Source organism: Prionailurus bengalensis, chromosome F2 (genome assembly GCF_016509475.1).
Source record: "Prionailurus bengalensis isolate Pbe53 chromosome F2, Fcat_Pben_1.1_paternal_pri, whole genome shotgun sequence".
NCBI classification, from domain to species: Eukaryota; Metazoa; Chordata; class Mammalia; order Carnivora; family Felidae; genus Prionailurus; species Prionailurus bengalensis.
In genome coordinates, this window is record NC_057353.1 from 33,413,201 (window position 1) to 33,430,729 (window position 17,529).

Below are 17,529 nucleotides of genomic sequence, written 5' to 3' on the forward strand. Positions count from 1 at the left end.
AACCAAGATGGACGCTTAACTGAAGCCATGCAGGTGCCCCATTATTCTTTTTTATAGCCAGAATAATTACATCTGTGTTAGAGTCAAATACGTTAAACACTCATCATGTGTTCTATCTTTTTGAGTTTTTCAAGAGATACAAAGATGAGTGATAAGAAAGATCACAGTCTTTCTGCTTCTTTTCTCTCACCTGTTCTTTTTGCAATGTTTATAGTCTAAGGGAAGAGATTATTGAAGTGTACAAGAATTATGAAATAAGACAGAAAAGAAGACCCAGGGGAGATGCTCCCATAATGTTCTATGGGAGAACTCTTTGCTAGGCAAGGCTTGTAACTAGCTGTGGGAATTCTACCATTTAACTCTCCTTTCCTACATCGAACCTAGCATTTCATTACATGATTTCTGATAATAAGATTTGTTCTGGAGCACAACTTTTGCATTACTCATGAACAGACTATACTACTTTATGTTCTTCCCAGCAATGTATGACAGTTCTTATTTCCTTGCATCAGTAGATGCTATCAACAATAGCTGAATTATGGAAGGAGTCCAAATGTCCATTGAGTGATGAATGGATAAAGAAGATGTGGTATATACATTCAATGGAATATTACTTGGCAATCAAAAAGAATGAAATGTTGCCATTTGCAACAACATGGATGGAACTAGAGTGTATTATGCTAAGTGAAATTAGTCAGAGAAAGACAAATACATGACTTCACTCATATGTGGAATCTAAGAAACAGAACAGATGAACATAGGGGAAGGGAAAGAAAAATAAGGTAAAACTGAGAGGGAGGCAAACCATAAATGTTGGTTCTCTTAAATACAGAGCACAAACTGAGGGTCGCTGGAGGGGAGGTGGGTCAGGGGATGGGCTAAATGAGTGTTGGGCATTAAGAAGGGCACTTGTTGGGATGAGCATTGGGTGTTATAGGTAACTAATGAATCACTGGGTTCTACTTCTGAAACCAATACTACACTATATGTTAATTAACTTGAATTTAAATAAATAAATTTTTAAAAAATTGCTAATTTGGGGTGCCTGGGTGGCTCAATCAGGTAAGTGTCCATCTCTTGATTTCATCTCAGGTTATGATCTCATGGTCCCTGAGTTGAGCCCCATGTCAGGCTCTGTGCTGACAGCATGGGGACTGCTTGGGATTCTATCTCTCCCTTTCTCTCTCTGCCTTCCCCACCTCTCAAAATAAATAAATAATCTTAAAAAAGATTAAGATTGAGCAGTTTTCATATATTTACTTCTTTACTGATTGCTTATTTGTATCTTCTTACTATTTTCTCTTGGGAAGTCAATTTTTATTTTAATAACTTATGAAAACTTTCTCTATAGCAAGGCCATTGTTCCTGTTGATGTCATTTACATCAAAAAAAATGTTTCCAGTTGCAATTTTTTATTTTCATTAATTTTTTTTATTGTTGATTGACCTAGATATTTAAGTTTTTCCTAGCTCAATCAATTATTCTGTTATTTCCTGGTTTGTACCTTTGGTGTTTTGAAAGTTCTTCAACCAGATATTTAAATATTTACCTATTTTTCTTGTATATTGATTTCCTTGAAAAATTTACCACCTTGGATTTATTTTGGTGTATGGATGAGAGAGGGTCTTTTTTTTTCCTAAGTAGCTAAACATTATTTCTGCATGGTGTGGTTCTGTTGTGCGTGTTTGTGTTTGCAGACAATTTAGTCATCAGTTAACGTGATGGAAAATAACATATTCAAATAGCTTAACATGTGTCTGCCTCTAAAGGGTATTAAAATATTTATTGATTATTTGGGAAAAGTATATTCTCTAGTCTTTGAGGGGAAAAAATAAGGCCACTTAAACACTATGCCTCTCTGACATAATTGCTATTTCTACCTTCTCATAGCAAAGGGATTAGCATCCCAGATGCCATTGTGAGAAACCTCTAGTAAGTGCACTTATGCTCTGAGCATTCTAACACCTTCAAACATGACCTCTTTGTCCACCAGGCACTTTTCCTATAAAGATACTAAAGATACTTGTAAAGATACAAGATGAGAGTATGCACGTATCTTTTTTTTTTCTTATTTTAGGGCTTTATTCTTTTTCGTGCTTTGCTTTACTTTTTAATTGAATTATAGTTGATATACAATGTTGTATCAGTTTCAGGTGTACAATGTAGTGATTTGATATGTTTGTACATTACAAAATAATCACCTTGATAGGTTTAGTTATTATCTGTCATAGACAACATTATTACAGTATTATTGACGATGGTCTCTATGCTGTATATTACATCCTCGTGACTTATTTATTTTATAACTGGAAGTTTTTACCTCTTATTCTCCTTCATCTATTTTGCCCATCCCCCCATCCCTCTCCTTGCTGGCAACCACCAGTTTCATCTGTGTGAGAGTATACACATATCTTAAGACTCAAAGTTACTCCCATGAGCTACTTCTCTATTGAAATCTAGATTTGTAAGCCAGAACGCCTAAGGCCTTTTCTCCTAACTTGTTTTAAGCATGTTATGTTTCTTTTCAAATCTTTCTTATTTTACACATTTTCCCCTTAGCTTTATAAATGTGTCCATATCATTCTAGGAACATATAATAAACTGTGTTCTTAATAGGTTAAATATTCATATCTATGTTTCTAATTTGTCAAAGTAGACCAGTCCTGCAATAAATACAATCATTTATTCATTTATATCTATGTCTGTCTGTCTGTCTGTCTCTGTTTCCCTGATGAGATTGAAAATAGCCAAATCTAGTGAGAGTAATAAGGAAATCCTAGAACAGTGTCTTACAGAGAACAGTAATTAAGCATTTGCTATTTATGGATAATCATCAAGATTATGCTCATAAAATAAGTAATTCCATATGCGTTCGTGGTCTTAGATACAAAGTATGTTGATGACTTTCAGAGTGATTTTGAGTTATTATTGATCTAATTAGATCCTCCTCAATTGAATTTTTTTCTATGCTCTTTTCACTCTCACTTGCAACTTTTTTTTTTAGCTTACCCACTAATAAATGAAACAGTTCCCTAAAGTTTGAATTCTCTTTCTTTTTTATTGTTTTATATCTCTTCTGCAATGGAGCCCTATACCAACTCAAAATAATATTTGTAAAGGAGAAAACAAGAAGATAATTTATGAACTATATGAGAAATATACATGATTCCATCTAGAAACCTGCTCTAAAGAAAGATGTAGAAAAGCAAAAATAAATGTTAAATTAGGAAGCAAGATCGAGAAACCTGGAGTCAGTCCCATTGTAGTTCAACTTTTTTTGTAGTTTAGAGCCAGAATCCTATTTGCAGTCCAGGATTGACTTTGTGATGGGGAAAGGAACAAAGGATTGAGTTTCTAAGTACTCTAAAATTCCATGCAAAATTTTGATTATATCTATTTACATTTTCAGGGGAAGTAGAAAGAGGTTTCATTGCTTAACTTACATACTCACAGGAATCCACGCAGAACCACTGATAGTAACCAGAGTTATAAGAAATAGAAATGTCCTCCTTTGAGTCATGTAAAAAATAAATTTAAAGAAGATATTTATCTCCCTTTCTTTTCTTTTCCCTAATTCTGTCTTTGATGAATTTAACGTTCTTTGAGCTATCTAAAACTTACAAAAATGAATCATTTAGAAAATATCTTGTACTCACGAATTAGCAAAAGGACACCGTAAATATTCAGCATGGTGTTTCTGAAAGCAAGGGTGGGACTGTGGGGCTGGACAAGACAGGAAACAGTAGGGTATAGAAGCACCTTTCTACTCTTGAGCTGGGCCCATCAGGTGGCACTGTCATTCTGGATTACTGGAAGAAGGTCAGCTGCCAAACCTCATGGAAAAATCAGAAAATACTTGCAGGATGTTCAAATCATTTACCTACATTGGCAAGGGAAGAGGGCACACAGTGGGAGAGTGAGTCAAAGAAACATATGAGTTGCCTTCTTAGATCATCCAATGCCTTGTCCACATACCTTCTCTCAACAGCTGCTTTTATCGGCTACTTCAGAGAAATGTGGAAAGCCCCCATAATGCACCTCGTGAGTTCTGCCAAATAAGTGAAATTCTGGCGGAAGCAGTAAGGGGAAACATGCTCCCCAGTTGGTATTCAGCTTAGGGATGAAGTTTGATGACCATCATATATCTTGTGTCATCTCTTTGCCCTCTTCAAAACAAGACTTACAGATTTATATTTAAATTCAAGAATACATTTTAACCTTCTTAAAAAATATATGGGTCATCAAGTTAAATATTTTTCAGATCCTTTTTGTCAAATTTTTTTTTTTTTTTAAATTGCTCAATTTCTTCTTGGGAAATATTTTCAAACACTGTGGGTCCTGAGTAGATATATTTTGCAGATATCTTTCTGCAAAAATTTTTATGCCTTTCATACCTCATGCAAATATATTTCTCAAATTAAACTCATACCCCTCTTTCTTTGGCTTTCATGATGACCTTTGATAACTTTAGAATTGAAATCCCATCAATGTCACTCATGTAAAATAAGAGGATCATAGGACAAGTGTAACTGCTTCAGGCGTTCTCGGTATCTGGCAAATATACAGTAATATACACACATTACTTTTGCAAAGAAAGTATTTCTGTTTATATAATGCTTATGTGAGCAGAGCTAAAGTATTATTTGAACCTATTACATTTTAATAAGAAGGATTCTTTAAATTCTGGGCCCCAGATCAAAAATTTCAAAAGAAGTCTCTTAGTGCGGTTTTTAGGTACAAAGTAAACATAATCTTTATACAAAGACTCTCTCAGAGCAATGAAGAATCTGCTTGATCTGTCTTTTTAAACTATGTTTATATTTATTTAGAAGTTTTTACTGATTCTGTAACATTAGACAGCTCTAGGACATTGGAATGGGTATGGGCTTTGGTATCTAATACAGTTCCTTGTATTAAATCACAGAGAAGGAAACGAAAGTCAATTACAAGACTATACACTAGACACAAGATTTGAATTCTGGATGTAGATATGGCTTCAGAAAGAACTGGCTTTAGTTTAGGGACATATCTGACTTAAAAATTATGTGATGTTTTTATATGATTTTAGGTCCAAATGACTCCATCATTTTTATAAACCATTCACTGGTGAATTTTCTTCAAATTTTGAATTATAGATTCTCTATTCAAGCTAATCAGTTATAATAATGGGGGGAAGGGGAGAAACCACTGGCTTTACTAATGGGAGGAGCAAAAGTGGAAGCAATATCCAGAAGCAACATCTTCCTGTATAAAAGACACCATTTTAATCACAGAGAACACAAATGTTGGGCTGGTATAACGATATTAAGTACAGTTGTCATCTTAGCTATATATTTGCCTTTAAGAGTAAGAAAATACATTTCTCAATATTTCATCTCAAGCTGCTCTTAGGTTATTACATTTGAAGTAAAATAATATTGCAAATAAGGCACTTAAGATTTTTGGATATAAATGGGGTAGAAAATTAATATTAAAAAAACAGAGCATATAACAGATAAGAAAGGGATAAAATTATTTTATTGGTTCCACTAAACTGAATAAAGTGGAAAGAGATACAAGTCACTAAGAAATTATTCAATATACCTTAATTGTAATTATAAATAATTCCACAAAATAAACTTGAATTTACACATAAGTTTAACAAGCTTATAGATGATTATTTGAGTTAAGCATTAAGAACAAAAATTAAAACTTTTCAGTTCTACAGATTAAATTTGCAGCTATGCTGTCTTGCTAGTATTGAAATAATTTTATTTCTTCAAAATTTGTTTTACTGGTTTGTGTCAGAAGCAGGGCAGTGTTTCTGGAAGGAGGATAAGTTCCTTCCTGTTCCCGTCAGAATGAAGCTTTCACTATTCTGCCCTTCAGAGGCTGAGGTGGTCGGTTGTTGTGCTGAATGGGGACAGCTTTGTCACCTTCAACATTTGATAGAAGACTTCGGAACTGTGCCAGCTGGGAGGAAGAATAAAATATTTAAGGAATCAAAGGCTATTAAAGTTACACAAAGCACTTTATTTCCAGTATAATCAATGCACTGACATATAAAAAACTAAGTTATTGATTGCAATGACTTCACCAATTGGAAGGGTGGAAGGCAAAATTCCTTCACATTTCTTTGAACTAGGTATTTGGTTTAAATGATCAAGGATTGACTGGATTAGAATGCCAACTTTCTCAGAGTGTCAACTGGGCTAATTGGGCCAGTGACTTTCTGCTTTTGGCCTCAGTTTCTGTATAGTAAAATTACAATCACATTGACTATATTCACTGTGCTGTGCCTTTTACCCCTGTGACTTATTCACTCCAATCTGTACCTTCCCCTCCCCTTCACCTGTTATGCCCATCTCCCACCCTTTCCCCTCTGACAGCCATCAGTTTGTTTTCAGCTTGTGTGTCCGATTCTGCTAAAAATCTAGCCTATTTAGAGTAAGTGACTTCAGCTATGGCTGAAGGCTTCTTTGTTAAGGCACAATGTGTGATAACTTATGAGTTCTCAGAATAATCACTTTCCCACCCCAAAATATATTCTTACCTTTTTCTTAAAACATCACCTTACAAAAACAAAACAAACAACAACAACAACAACAACAACAACAAAACCCCACAAAAAACCCTGTCATTTAATGTAGACAGACTTTTAAGAGTTCCACAAAAACATCAACTGGCCTATAAAACTATTGAGGCATGAAAAAAAAGTCACTGACTTCACAATTAAAAGAAAATTGCAAAAAAGGAAATAATGATTGCAACTGAAAAAGAAATTGGTGTGTCCTCACCATTTTATCGCTCCAGATTTAATAGAGGCAAAACTTTATACAGATAATGTAGTATGGAGCAGGCCCCTTAAATAGCTGATAGGAAAAATATTGAACACTATCAGCTATTTACAACGGGTTTTTGTGAAGATTAAATGGGTTAATACACATAAAGTTCTTAGAATGTTGCTTGGCATGTAGCATATGTTATCAGTAGGCTACATACTTGGCTGTCCGATAGGTTTGTTCTGAGAATTGGCTGACAAAACATGTATAAGGCACCTAATGAAAGTACTTGCTCAATCAGTGGTAGTTATTATTATCATAATTATAAACAATAATTAAAGAGATATTTTTTTTGGATAGTTAATAATTAAAACCTTCAAAAAAGAACAAAAAACCTTTGTCAACTCTGAAGTTATGTCTATTGTGAGCCATACTTCCTCAAAGTCTTGGTAGAATTTCCAGTGACAATCTTTTCTTTGTTTCTCAAACTCTTAGGAAGACACGTGTCAAGGTTGGATTTTTTTTTTTTTAATAAGGTCAAAAAGATAGTAGGAGTTCAGAATCTCATATTTTTTTTTCTGTATTAAGTAGAAAACAGTATTATAACACACATTTCTGTTTAATTATTCAATGGATCTAAGTCAGAAATGAATCTTTTTCACTGGGAGTGGAAAACAAACTCCTCAAAAATCTATTTGAAATCATAATGTCCACCTTACTATGAATTGAAGTGATATTCCTGCTTTGCACTCCTAAGTCCCACTCTTTCACCTTTTATACTCTACCTGTTCTGGGCTGATACCAATGCTCTCCTTACAGATGATCCAGATTACACTCTCATGAAGAGGAGGATGAGTCAGAGAGCCAAAGTAGGTCCAGTAATCCAGGGATGAAGGAAGGAGAGTAGAGGGGTCAAAATTTGTGAATGGGGCTCGTTTGCCCTGGAAGGAAAAGAAATGTATCATTATACCATGATTTAAAATACTTACAGCATATACGTATATGGTATCTATGTTATATAATTTTGGTATATATATTGTCTTGATATTTTAGCTGAAAATTTAATTTTCCTACTATATAGTATACACTGGTGTGTTTGTAGATATAAACAATAAAAGTAATAGAAGACTGAAAAATTGCTACACTGGCATTTTGGCCAAGCAATCTTCTTTCCTCATTTGGCTGAACATAAACAAATGTTAAGAAGTTTTAAAATAATCTATATTCTCTAGAAGATCTTTCACTTCCAGAATAAAACATTTATTGTTTCTTAAAAAAAATTTATTTTGTTTATTTATTTTTGAGAGAGAGGTAGAGAGAGAGAGGGAGACAGAGTGTGAGCAGGGGTTGGGGAGGGGCCAGAAGCAGGGTCTAGGCTCTGAGCTGTCAGCACAGAGCCTGACATGGGGCTCGAACCCACAAACTGTGAGATCATGACCTGAGCCAAGGTCAGATGCTTAACTGACTGAGCCACCCAGGTGCCCCAAACATTTACTGCTTCTTTAGGAATGATGCCAGAAACTGTTCCAGTGACAAAACTATTTATTGATGTGCAAACTAGTTATGTTTTAGCCTTATTCTATTTATTCCTATTTCTGTTTTGGTTGTTTATTAATGGCTTGTTAATGGTATCTCAAAAAAATACCCCTAACTCCTGCATTTTTGTACTGCTAAAGAAATAGAGACATTTTTCTTCATGAAATGGGAAAAAAAATCACATTTTAGTTGGATATAGTTTTTAAAGAAAATTTGAATGGCTATGAAACTTCTTCTTCTATAGGCTTCATCCTGCTGAAATAGATAATAATTGTGAAAAAAGAAAAAAAAACAAAACAAATACCTGAGTCAGAGACCTCAGAAGCAAGCAATATCCAAGTAGTACCTTGATTTTCAGAGTGGTAACTTTTGCTTTAGGCTTCTTATTCCCCACTTCAAATATGTAAATGATTTCAGTAGTTCTGTGGATTCTTGTTCTCAGATTTAAATGTTTTCATTTATTTATTTATCTTTTAAAGTTTTTTTTTTTTTTTTGAGAGAGAGAGAAAGAGAAAGAGAAAGTGTGTACATGCGCAGGTGTGCTTAAGCAGGGGAAGAGCAGAGAGAGAATCCCACGGAGGCTCTGCGCTCTCAGCATGGAGCCCAATGCAGGGCTTGATCCCCCAGGAATTGTGAGATCATAACCTGAGCTGAAATGAAGAGTCAGTTGCTTAACTGACTGAGGCATCCAGGGACCCCCTCTTGTTCTCTGATTTAAACTAATGTGTTTAGTCTATTTACCTTGGTTTTAACTGCGTTTAGGGCATCAAGTACTTTCTGCAGTCGTGGGTTGGCCTTATCAACCTGGAGATTTAAAAAAAAAATGTGTGTTAGAAAGTATTATTAAGTGAACCTATGTTTGGCTATTTTTTTTTCAATTGGAAACTGTAACTGAAGAAAGGTAAGATATTTTCTCTCTGCTTTAGGAGAGGGAATTTTGTTGGTTGTATGTCCTTGCGGGCCCTTGTGCTCTGTAAGTTGTTCATAATGTGTAACCACCATCAACCTAAAAACAAGAAACCAGCTCAAGAGGTAAAGTGTTTACTTGAGATCAAAGAATTACAATTCAGGGCACACAGATTGAGGTAGAAACCCAAATAGTGTTCTAATTACAGGACATAGACTCATTTATGGAAGAGAAGGATGATCATGTCAGTAGTTTGTTCGTTTTTTGTTTTTTTGTTTCTTTACATTTTTTAATTTTTTTTATTTTGAGAGAGAGAGAGAGAGAGAGAGAGAGAGAGAGAGAGAGAGAGAGGAAGGGGCAGAGAGTCCATGCTGTCAGCACAGAGCCCAGCTGAGGGTTCAAACTCACAAACTTTGAGATCATGACCTGAGCCAAAACCAAGAGTCAGACGCTTAACCAACTGAGCCACCCAGGCGCCCCCATGTAAGTAGTTTTTGAGAAGAGTTCATTGGTGCTGACAAGCAGGGTGAGATTTGTACATTACAGATTTGTCAGGTGAAGTGGTCACTACGTAAAAGTTCACTTTTGTTAGTTCTCTCAAATAGGATATTCTTGTTCTTGTTGATTTCTTGGAATATTGGTGGTTTGGCCCAGTTCTAAGGTTCAAAAAGCAGGATGTGCAAGGCAGCTCTGAAATGGCCACTATATCTCCATTGTAAATGGCTCTGTGAATGTCATTTTTTCACACCACAGATGAAGTGGAAAACAAAACCTTGGTTTTAATTTAATATGGACAAGATGTTCAGGGATATACAAGACAAAATCCAGGAATTTAGCAAAACTGTGATACAAAACACAACCTCTTACTTTTGGCTTGTTTTATTAGTTATAATGAGTACAATGCGTGGCATGTTGTAAGTGCTCAAGAAAGGTTAACGAGAATTGCTATAATCCCAAAAGTTAGCTACCTGTGATGTTTATAATAAGACATATGTTTAAGACACAGAGCTCCTAAAATCCTTGGAATTTGCTAAGTGATGACAGTGATAAAGGTGTCTTTTGTTATGTTAATTAGGGGACTTCTAGACTGAATCTGAAGGTGAGGGCTGGTTGCCGGGAGAAACAAACAGGGGATTAGAGGGTTGGACCTTTCAATTCTACCCTCAGACCTCTAGGGACAGGAGAGGGGACAGGGCTAGAGCTTGAATCAATTGGCAATGGCCAATGATTTAATCAATTGTGCCTAAATAATTAAGCTCTTATAAAAACCCAAAAGGACTGGGTTCAGAGAGTTTCCAGATTGGTGATTTAAAGGAGATACAGGTAAATCAGTGTGCCTGGGCAGTGCACGGAAGCTCTTTGCCTTTCTCCATACCTAGCCCTATGCATCTTTTCTATCTGGCTAGTCCTGGGTTATACCCTTGTATAATTAACCAGTAATCTACTAAGTAAAATATTGCTCTGAGTTCTGTGAGCTATGCTAGCAAATTAAGCAAGCCTCTTTGAACCCAAGGAAGAGGTCATGGGAATCTCTGATTTATAACCAGTCAGTCAGAAGCACAGGTTAACAACCATCTGGACTTGAGGACTGACATTTGAAGTGGGGCAGGGGGACTTGTAATCTTGCAAGTCTGAACCCTTAACCTGTGGAACCTGATGCTATCTCTGGGTAGATAGTGTTAGAATTGAATTCCTGGACACCCTGCTGGTGCCCAAGAATTGCTTGTTAGAGGTGTGGGGGGAACCTGTCACATTGGAATTTGGTGAGCAGAACCCAAAAGATCCTAGTATATCCAATTTAATAATAACTTCTCTATAGGACTTTTCAGGGACTCTCCTATAGAGGGTTTCAGCAACATATGCCATTTTATTTTATTTTATTTTATTTTATTTTATTTTATTTTATTAACTTTATTTATTTTGAGAGAGAGTGAGCAAGTGGAGGAGGGGCAGGGGGGAGAGAGAATCCCAAGCAGGCTCTGTGATGTTAGAGCAGAGCCCAATGGGGGCAGTGTGGGGGGGGTGCTGATCTCACAAACTCTGAGATCATGACCTGAGCTGAAATCAATAGTCAGATGCTTAACTGAGCCACCCAGGTGTCCCAACATCTGACATTTTAAATATTAACTGAACTTTCTTTATGGGACAATAATCCTCTTAGTATTTTTTTTTCTGATGATACATTAAATTGATAAATTCCTGAACCTATGAAGTAGAAGTTTAGAGGAAAAGACATTTAGAAAAGCTGGAAAATAGAAATTCCACCCTCCTCCAATATCTTCCCATGTTAGCCCTACCTGAAACTTAATTCTCTCAAAAAAGGGAAAAAACCAAGAGAAAACAAAGCAACAAAGTATTTGAGAACTGTTTGCTCACCTGTAGCCATTAGTAGAATGGAAAATTTTAAAAAGAAAGACTCAGATATCCTTTTGCCTTATTTTATACTTTTTTGATGTAAGAAATTGTGTTAACCGAGCTCTGTAACTCACCTTCATCAAAACACCAATAATTGCCAAACCATCAGCCTGTGAGGCAGCTTCAGCAAAGCTGGAGTATTTTGCAGAATTCCAGTGAACTATGTGAAGCTAAAAATGATAATGTGGTCAATTAGTTATTTATACTTCTGTGAAGACAAAAAGTTATAAATTAACTTGTTAATATATGAAGATGTACTGTTGGCTTAAATAACATTTATGTGAACCTTTATCCAGTGGATAAAAGGGCTATATTCTCACTCTTAAGAAGGGTTATGTACATTGAATAGAGTGTGCAATTTGCAATTTCCAGGGAAATAGTAAAATTTCTTTTCCCCTAGTATTATAATTATTCAATATTATTTATTTTAAAAAAATTGCTTTGGTATAAAAAGATCAGGAATTTGAACTGACTAGTTTTAAACACAGTTGAAATAATTTCTGTCATGTGAGATACTTTTTAGCAATTTTATGGGTAGGGGTTCCTGGACAATCTAGGAGTCTTGGCCAAGAACACATTCTCTTGAGCATATGTAGGCTCCTCTCATATCATTATCTCTAGCCTAACCTCTCTGTGGAACTCTAGATCTGAATATCCAATATGTATGTATGTCACCTTGATATCTTCTTGATATTTCCACATTGATGTCTAATAATATCTCAAACTTAACATGGCCAGAGTATAACTCTTGATTTTTTCCTTGCCAACACTGTTTCATTTTCCCAGCTTTGGAAAAGGTACCATCATCTACCGAATTGCTCAATCAAAAAGTACCACAGTTATCATTAATTTCTTGCTCCCCGCCCCCATCAATAGCCCTCTTTCAGCAAGCACATCTCATAGATAATACCTCTTCACTTGGTTCACAGCTTTGCATTAGCTGCTGATTTTGTCTGGAATGTCCTTCCCCATAATCTGTCAGTGGCAGCCTTTTGTCTTGAATTAGGGCTGAACACAAATGCCACTACTGAAAGAATTCTTTTAGGACCTCCTAACATAAAGTGATCATCTGGTCAATCATCACTTTCAATTAACTAGTTCTCTCCATACCACCTATTTAATTTCTGTCTCTTTCTCTTGCTCTCTGGTTCTTGCTTCTCTCTCCCCTCCTCCTCTCTCCCCTCCTCCTCTCTCCCCTCCTCCTCTCTCCCCTCCTCCTCTCTCCCCTCCAACTCCTGCTCTCCCTCCCTCCCTCCCTCCTTTCCTCAATCACATGTGGAATTTTGTGGCTAAGTGCCTCTCATCTCTAGCCTGGATTATTTTTATTTTTCTTAAATTAGATGAGAGAATCACTGATTTCGATTTCTTAGATACAGCCAGATACCCATCTAAAAAGATAGTATTAATTTAGGCTCTGAGTCCATTTAATTTTAGTCTACTTTTTTTTGAGGGAGAAATGGGAAGAAACATTTAATAGGTTTCTGTAGTATTAAAAGTTATTAGCCAAGCTTTACAATGTAATGTAAAGCCAGTTATATGTGTATATAATTCCCAAAACTTCTATCAAAATAATAAGAGCACATACCCTGTAACCTAGTAATCCCTCCTATAAAAAAAAATCTGCCCCACTGATGTGTTTTCACTGGGGTATAAGGTATATGTATTTGTTGCAGCATATTTTGGTAAAAGTCAAAAACCAATGGAACAAAAAGCAAATGGCATTGCAATTGTCCATCAGGGCAGGGGGAGGGGGAGGCAGTTACATAAATTCTGATATATTTATACAATGAAATACTATACAAACATTAAAAGAATGAGGTATAATTAACTCTACTGACTTGGAAAAAAAATGATTATGATAAATTGGTAAGTAGAAAAAATTGCAAAACTATTTGTATTACAAATTCATTTTGTAAAAGTAAAATAAAAAGTCAACCTGTATATATGGGAGTATATATATATATATAATATTTTGTATTATATTAATACATATAAAGAACAGAAGTTCTTCTTTTTCAATCTCCCAGATGCTCTGTTGACAGTTTGATGCAAATATTCTTGATTTTTCTATGTATATACAGACGAAGAGTCTTGAAATGGATCACAGACTTCTGTGTGAGGGCAAGTCAAGAGGGTGGAGGGTGGTGGCCTACAGCAGGAGCCCTCAGGCCCTCACTTAGGCGTATGTTATTCTTTGTATACATTCCTATGGTTAAACTTGCACTCTTAGTAGAGTCTTATTGAAGTGTTCCAGCCTGGCTACACCTATGCCACTGGTGTGTCCAAACTTGAACATTTGAATTAGAAGCAAATGGTGTGGTCAGCTTAGAGTCAGAGCTTTAAAGGAGAGCAGTGTCTCCTCTTGATGCTGTTGTCAAGGTAACAGTTTTCAAGGCATTCTGAAGAGAAAGATGCTTCTTGGGCTCAGGAGCTCAGCTCCAAGTTCAGCTACCTTTTTCACATGCAAAATTTCCTTCTATTGCCAAACTCAGTACGTGCCTGTTTGATTTTAAAGGGGCTTGGGAGTTCTCCTATAGAGACCAGAATGCTCATTCCTTTGGAGCTATTATAATGGTGTCCTATATGTAAAGCAGCTGCTTCTGAGAGTAATTCTCAGTGTAATTATGTCTCAGTTACTAAGTTACATTACCTCTCCAGAATATTTGACTCCATCCACTGTGTGTTCAGAACCATAGTCATTTGTGCGGCCCCAGTGAAAATGGAACTGACTGAGCCTATAGCTTTCAGAAAGAGGACCACCTCTCAGCACTAGAAGAAAAAGGGAACTACTATTAGTTTTATGATCATAAGCTCCTGCTTATCTTTGCATTTAATATAATCCAACACGAAAATGGATTGAGTAGAACTAAAAACAAACGCTGGTGCCAAAGGCTTTTTCTTGTTGGATTTTTTTCCCACATCCACGATGATGGCATTCATATGTGTGGTGCATCCCTGACCATTGCATTGAGTTATATACAATTCTCAGCCCATGAGCTGTAATTTTACCTTTTTCTGCTGCCAAGAAAGTATATTGGAAGGTGGGTGAATTGTAAGGATTTCCTCGAATCTGCTTTAATTTGCAAGTTTATTCATTCATTCTTTCAACAAAGACTATATAGGAAGTATGCATTAAGATCTTTAGTAATTTATTTTGAGTAACAAATTACTCATCACATACTTTTTACTAGTCAAAACACAACATTGTATCTTGACAGCTTTGTTTGAGAATGCCTGTCCAGGGATCGAAAGAAAGTGCTAGGGGGTCAGTGAGGTCACTTTAAAAATTTTAACATTGAATGACTATGTCGTTTTTAGAGAGTCTACACAATCATATGACTAATTAAACACACATAACACCAGATCTCATATAATATAACAATGGACATAGCCCCAAGGTGCTTAAAATTTAGGGTCAGAACCTTGCAGGAAAGTGCTAAAACAAGTCTGGCTTTTTGTCAGTAGAGTTGTCTTAGGAAATTGCCATTCAATAGTTATTCAAGAAACATTTATGAGAATCTTACCATGTAGCAGGAAATGTGCCAGATTCTGGGGTATGAAGATAATTCAGTGACTACAGTATAGCAGTGGAGGGTGGGGGGGGGGGGGGGAGATAGACAAGTGCATTTAAGCACTGAATAAATCTTGCAAGATTTATGTAAGACTTACATTCTTACTGGTACCCGAGAACTTCACAACAACAGAGCTATTTTTCTGGCGGTAAAAAATAAATATTCTTCACTCCGTTTCTCTTTCCTACTGTGCTCCTCCGTCCTCATTCCAATTAGAGAATATTTGCCTTTTCAGTTTCATGTTCTATATTCTATATTCATTATGATGGTTCATTAAACCTTCTTGGAAAAAAATACTGTTTATTTAGAGTGTGAAGTGAGTGCAAAGATTCTAGAGACCAGAAGAGATGGGCTGGTGTCATGGAAGAGAAGGGCTGAAAGAAGACAGAGCTGGGGGTTCCAACATTCACCTTTACCACTTGGGAGTTTTCCAGAAGTCCAAGATGCTTCACCAGATCGCAGCCAAGTTATGTGTACTACACACATGCACAAAAGGCCGAGGATGGTGTTTGTGTTTCTTAAAGTCCTATTGTTTAATTTGTCCCAGAAGAGTTAAAGAAAACATAACCAGAAGGATCTTTTGGCTCACCTGATCGGTTATCATTGTCCTCAAAGCTTACGTGGAAAGAATGTCCCACGTTGATAATTTCTTTGGCTGTGGCTGGATTGTAGGAGACACTGATAGGTTTAAGAGAGGTGTCACGTTTGGTTTCACTGGTTTTAATGTCAATGGGAGATTGGTTATTTCCATCTGCAATGGGGTACAGCTTGCCCCATTGTTCAGGACCTAGCAAGGTAAACACATGCATACAATCATCACATGTCTGATTCCAAGTTTTAGGAGGATAACTAGTTCTCTGCTTATTAGACTAGGATTAATTCTGGTATCTTAAATGATATTATTTCTAACTTAATGAAAATTCAACATTTAAGAATGCTCCTTTTCTATACTATCCTATGAAATAGTGTATTTGTCAACACCACAATAAATATTTTACAATTAGCACTAGATTTCTAAAATACAGATGAGAGAGAGAGAGATTGAGAAAGAGGAAGAGACAGAGAACACATTTTGTAGACAACCATGTCCCAAAGGACAACTGTTAAGGGTACATACAAAGTTATTATAATTATTCAAGTCAGGCAATTCAAACTGTTAACCTAGGACTGTACAGATATTTTATTTATATTTATATTTATTTACTTTTTAAAAAAATGCACAATATCTCTTTTACTGGAAAAGGCAATGAGCTAGTATTTTGTTTTACATGAACAGAAGAACTCTTACCATTGTGGTCATCATATCCCCAGTCAGAACTCGCCATGATCTTCTACTTGGTTTTCTTTTCTGCAAACAAAGGTAATTCCTGGAATAACTGACTGCAAGTAAGCATGCAGGAAACAATGGAAACCACCTCGTGTGGGTTTTTATAGAAACTTCTCTGCCCTTAATAGGCCACTATGTCATCATCTCTGCCTATCAGGAAATATAGATAAGTAAAAAATAAAAATAAAAAAAGATATTATAAAAAAAAGCCCACAAAGGTCAGATCAGTTTCAATTGTTTTATTATATTGTAAGAGCAAAATATCTAAGTCATAGGTTTTATAAAACCAGCCCCATTTCTCTCATGTTAGTAGAGATACAGCTAAATACTTTCATATATGAGTTGCTGGGTTTCCTAAATTAAAAATGGATTTGTGCACTTGATATTTCCAATTATACCCTTGCTGGATACTTAAGTAATACTACAAATGGTAAGGAGAATAATTCACATGTTTATAGGATGGTTGCAACTAGTATCATGATGTTAATTTAAAATCAGATAACAAAATTACTGATCATTTATAATATATGCTGTCTATGAAATACATTTCACAGACACACAGGATTAGAAAAAAGTCCTTTGTTTTAAAGCAATATTGTAATTCATAAGTGGAGATAATTTTATTGATATTGAAATTCCATACAGCTCGTATTTATTTTACACATCAAATTCAGTTCTACTGGAATAGAAACTATTCTTTTATATGCTTCTATACAATTTATAAAGCAATTTCACCACTACCATATGCACAAAAATCCTACTGAGTAAGAGTTATCATTTTGTAGCTGAGAGATATTGAGACTTCACCAAAACTAGCAAGAAGTCAAGAAGCCAGGCTTCAGCCACAAGTCCAGTTGCTTTTTTCACTATACCCTATGTGAAACCTATGCGACCTATGAGGTGGGTGATCCCTTAATTCTCCTCTTACATCTACAGTTCTCTTACACCCAATTTAAGCCTGAACCAAGATAAGAATTGCCACCTGTTGAGTGACCAGAAGATATATGGAAG

The 17,529-nt window shown here is 35.8% G+C and overlaps 1 protein-coding gene across 3 annotated transcripts; it reads right to left on the reverse strand.

The window, feature by feature from the left end:
• Window positions 1-5,734: 5,734 nt before the first annotated feature.
• On the reverse strand, window positions 5,735-16,516 carry CA1 (carbonic anhydrase 1). Of its 3 annotated transcripts, XM_043602243.1 has the most exons (7): window positions 16,480-16,516; window positions 15,781-15,978; window positions 14,270-14,388; window positions 11,694-11,789; window positions 9,039-9,101; window positions 7,547-7,702; window positions 5,735-5,952 (listed from the first exon to the last, which is right to left on the reverse strand). In XM_043602243.1, the coding sequence occupies exons 1-7, from the start codon at window positions 16,514-16,516 to the stop codon at window positions 5,836-5,838; spliced, it is 786 nt and encodes a 261-aa protein (XP_043458178.1). In that variant the 3' UTR covers window positions 5,735-5,835. The 3 variants fall into 3 exon arrangements, with proteins under 3 accessions (XP_043458178.1, XP_043458179.1, XP_043458180.1); XM_043602244.1 differs by lacking the exon at window positions 15,781-15,978; XM_043602245.1 differs by lacking the exons at window positions 14,270-14,388; window positions 15,781-15,978 and having other exon boundaries at window positions 16,480-16,494.
• Between the last annotated feature and the right edge of the window lie 1,013 nt (window positions 16,517-17,529).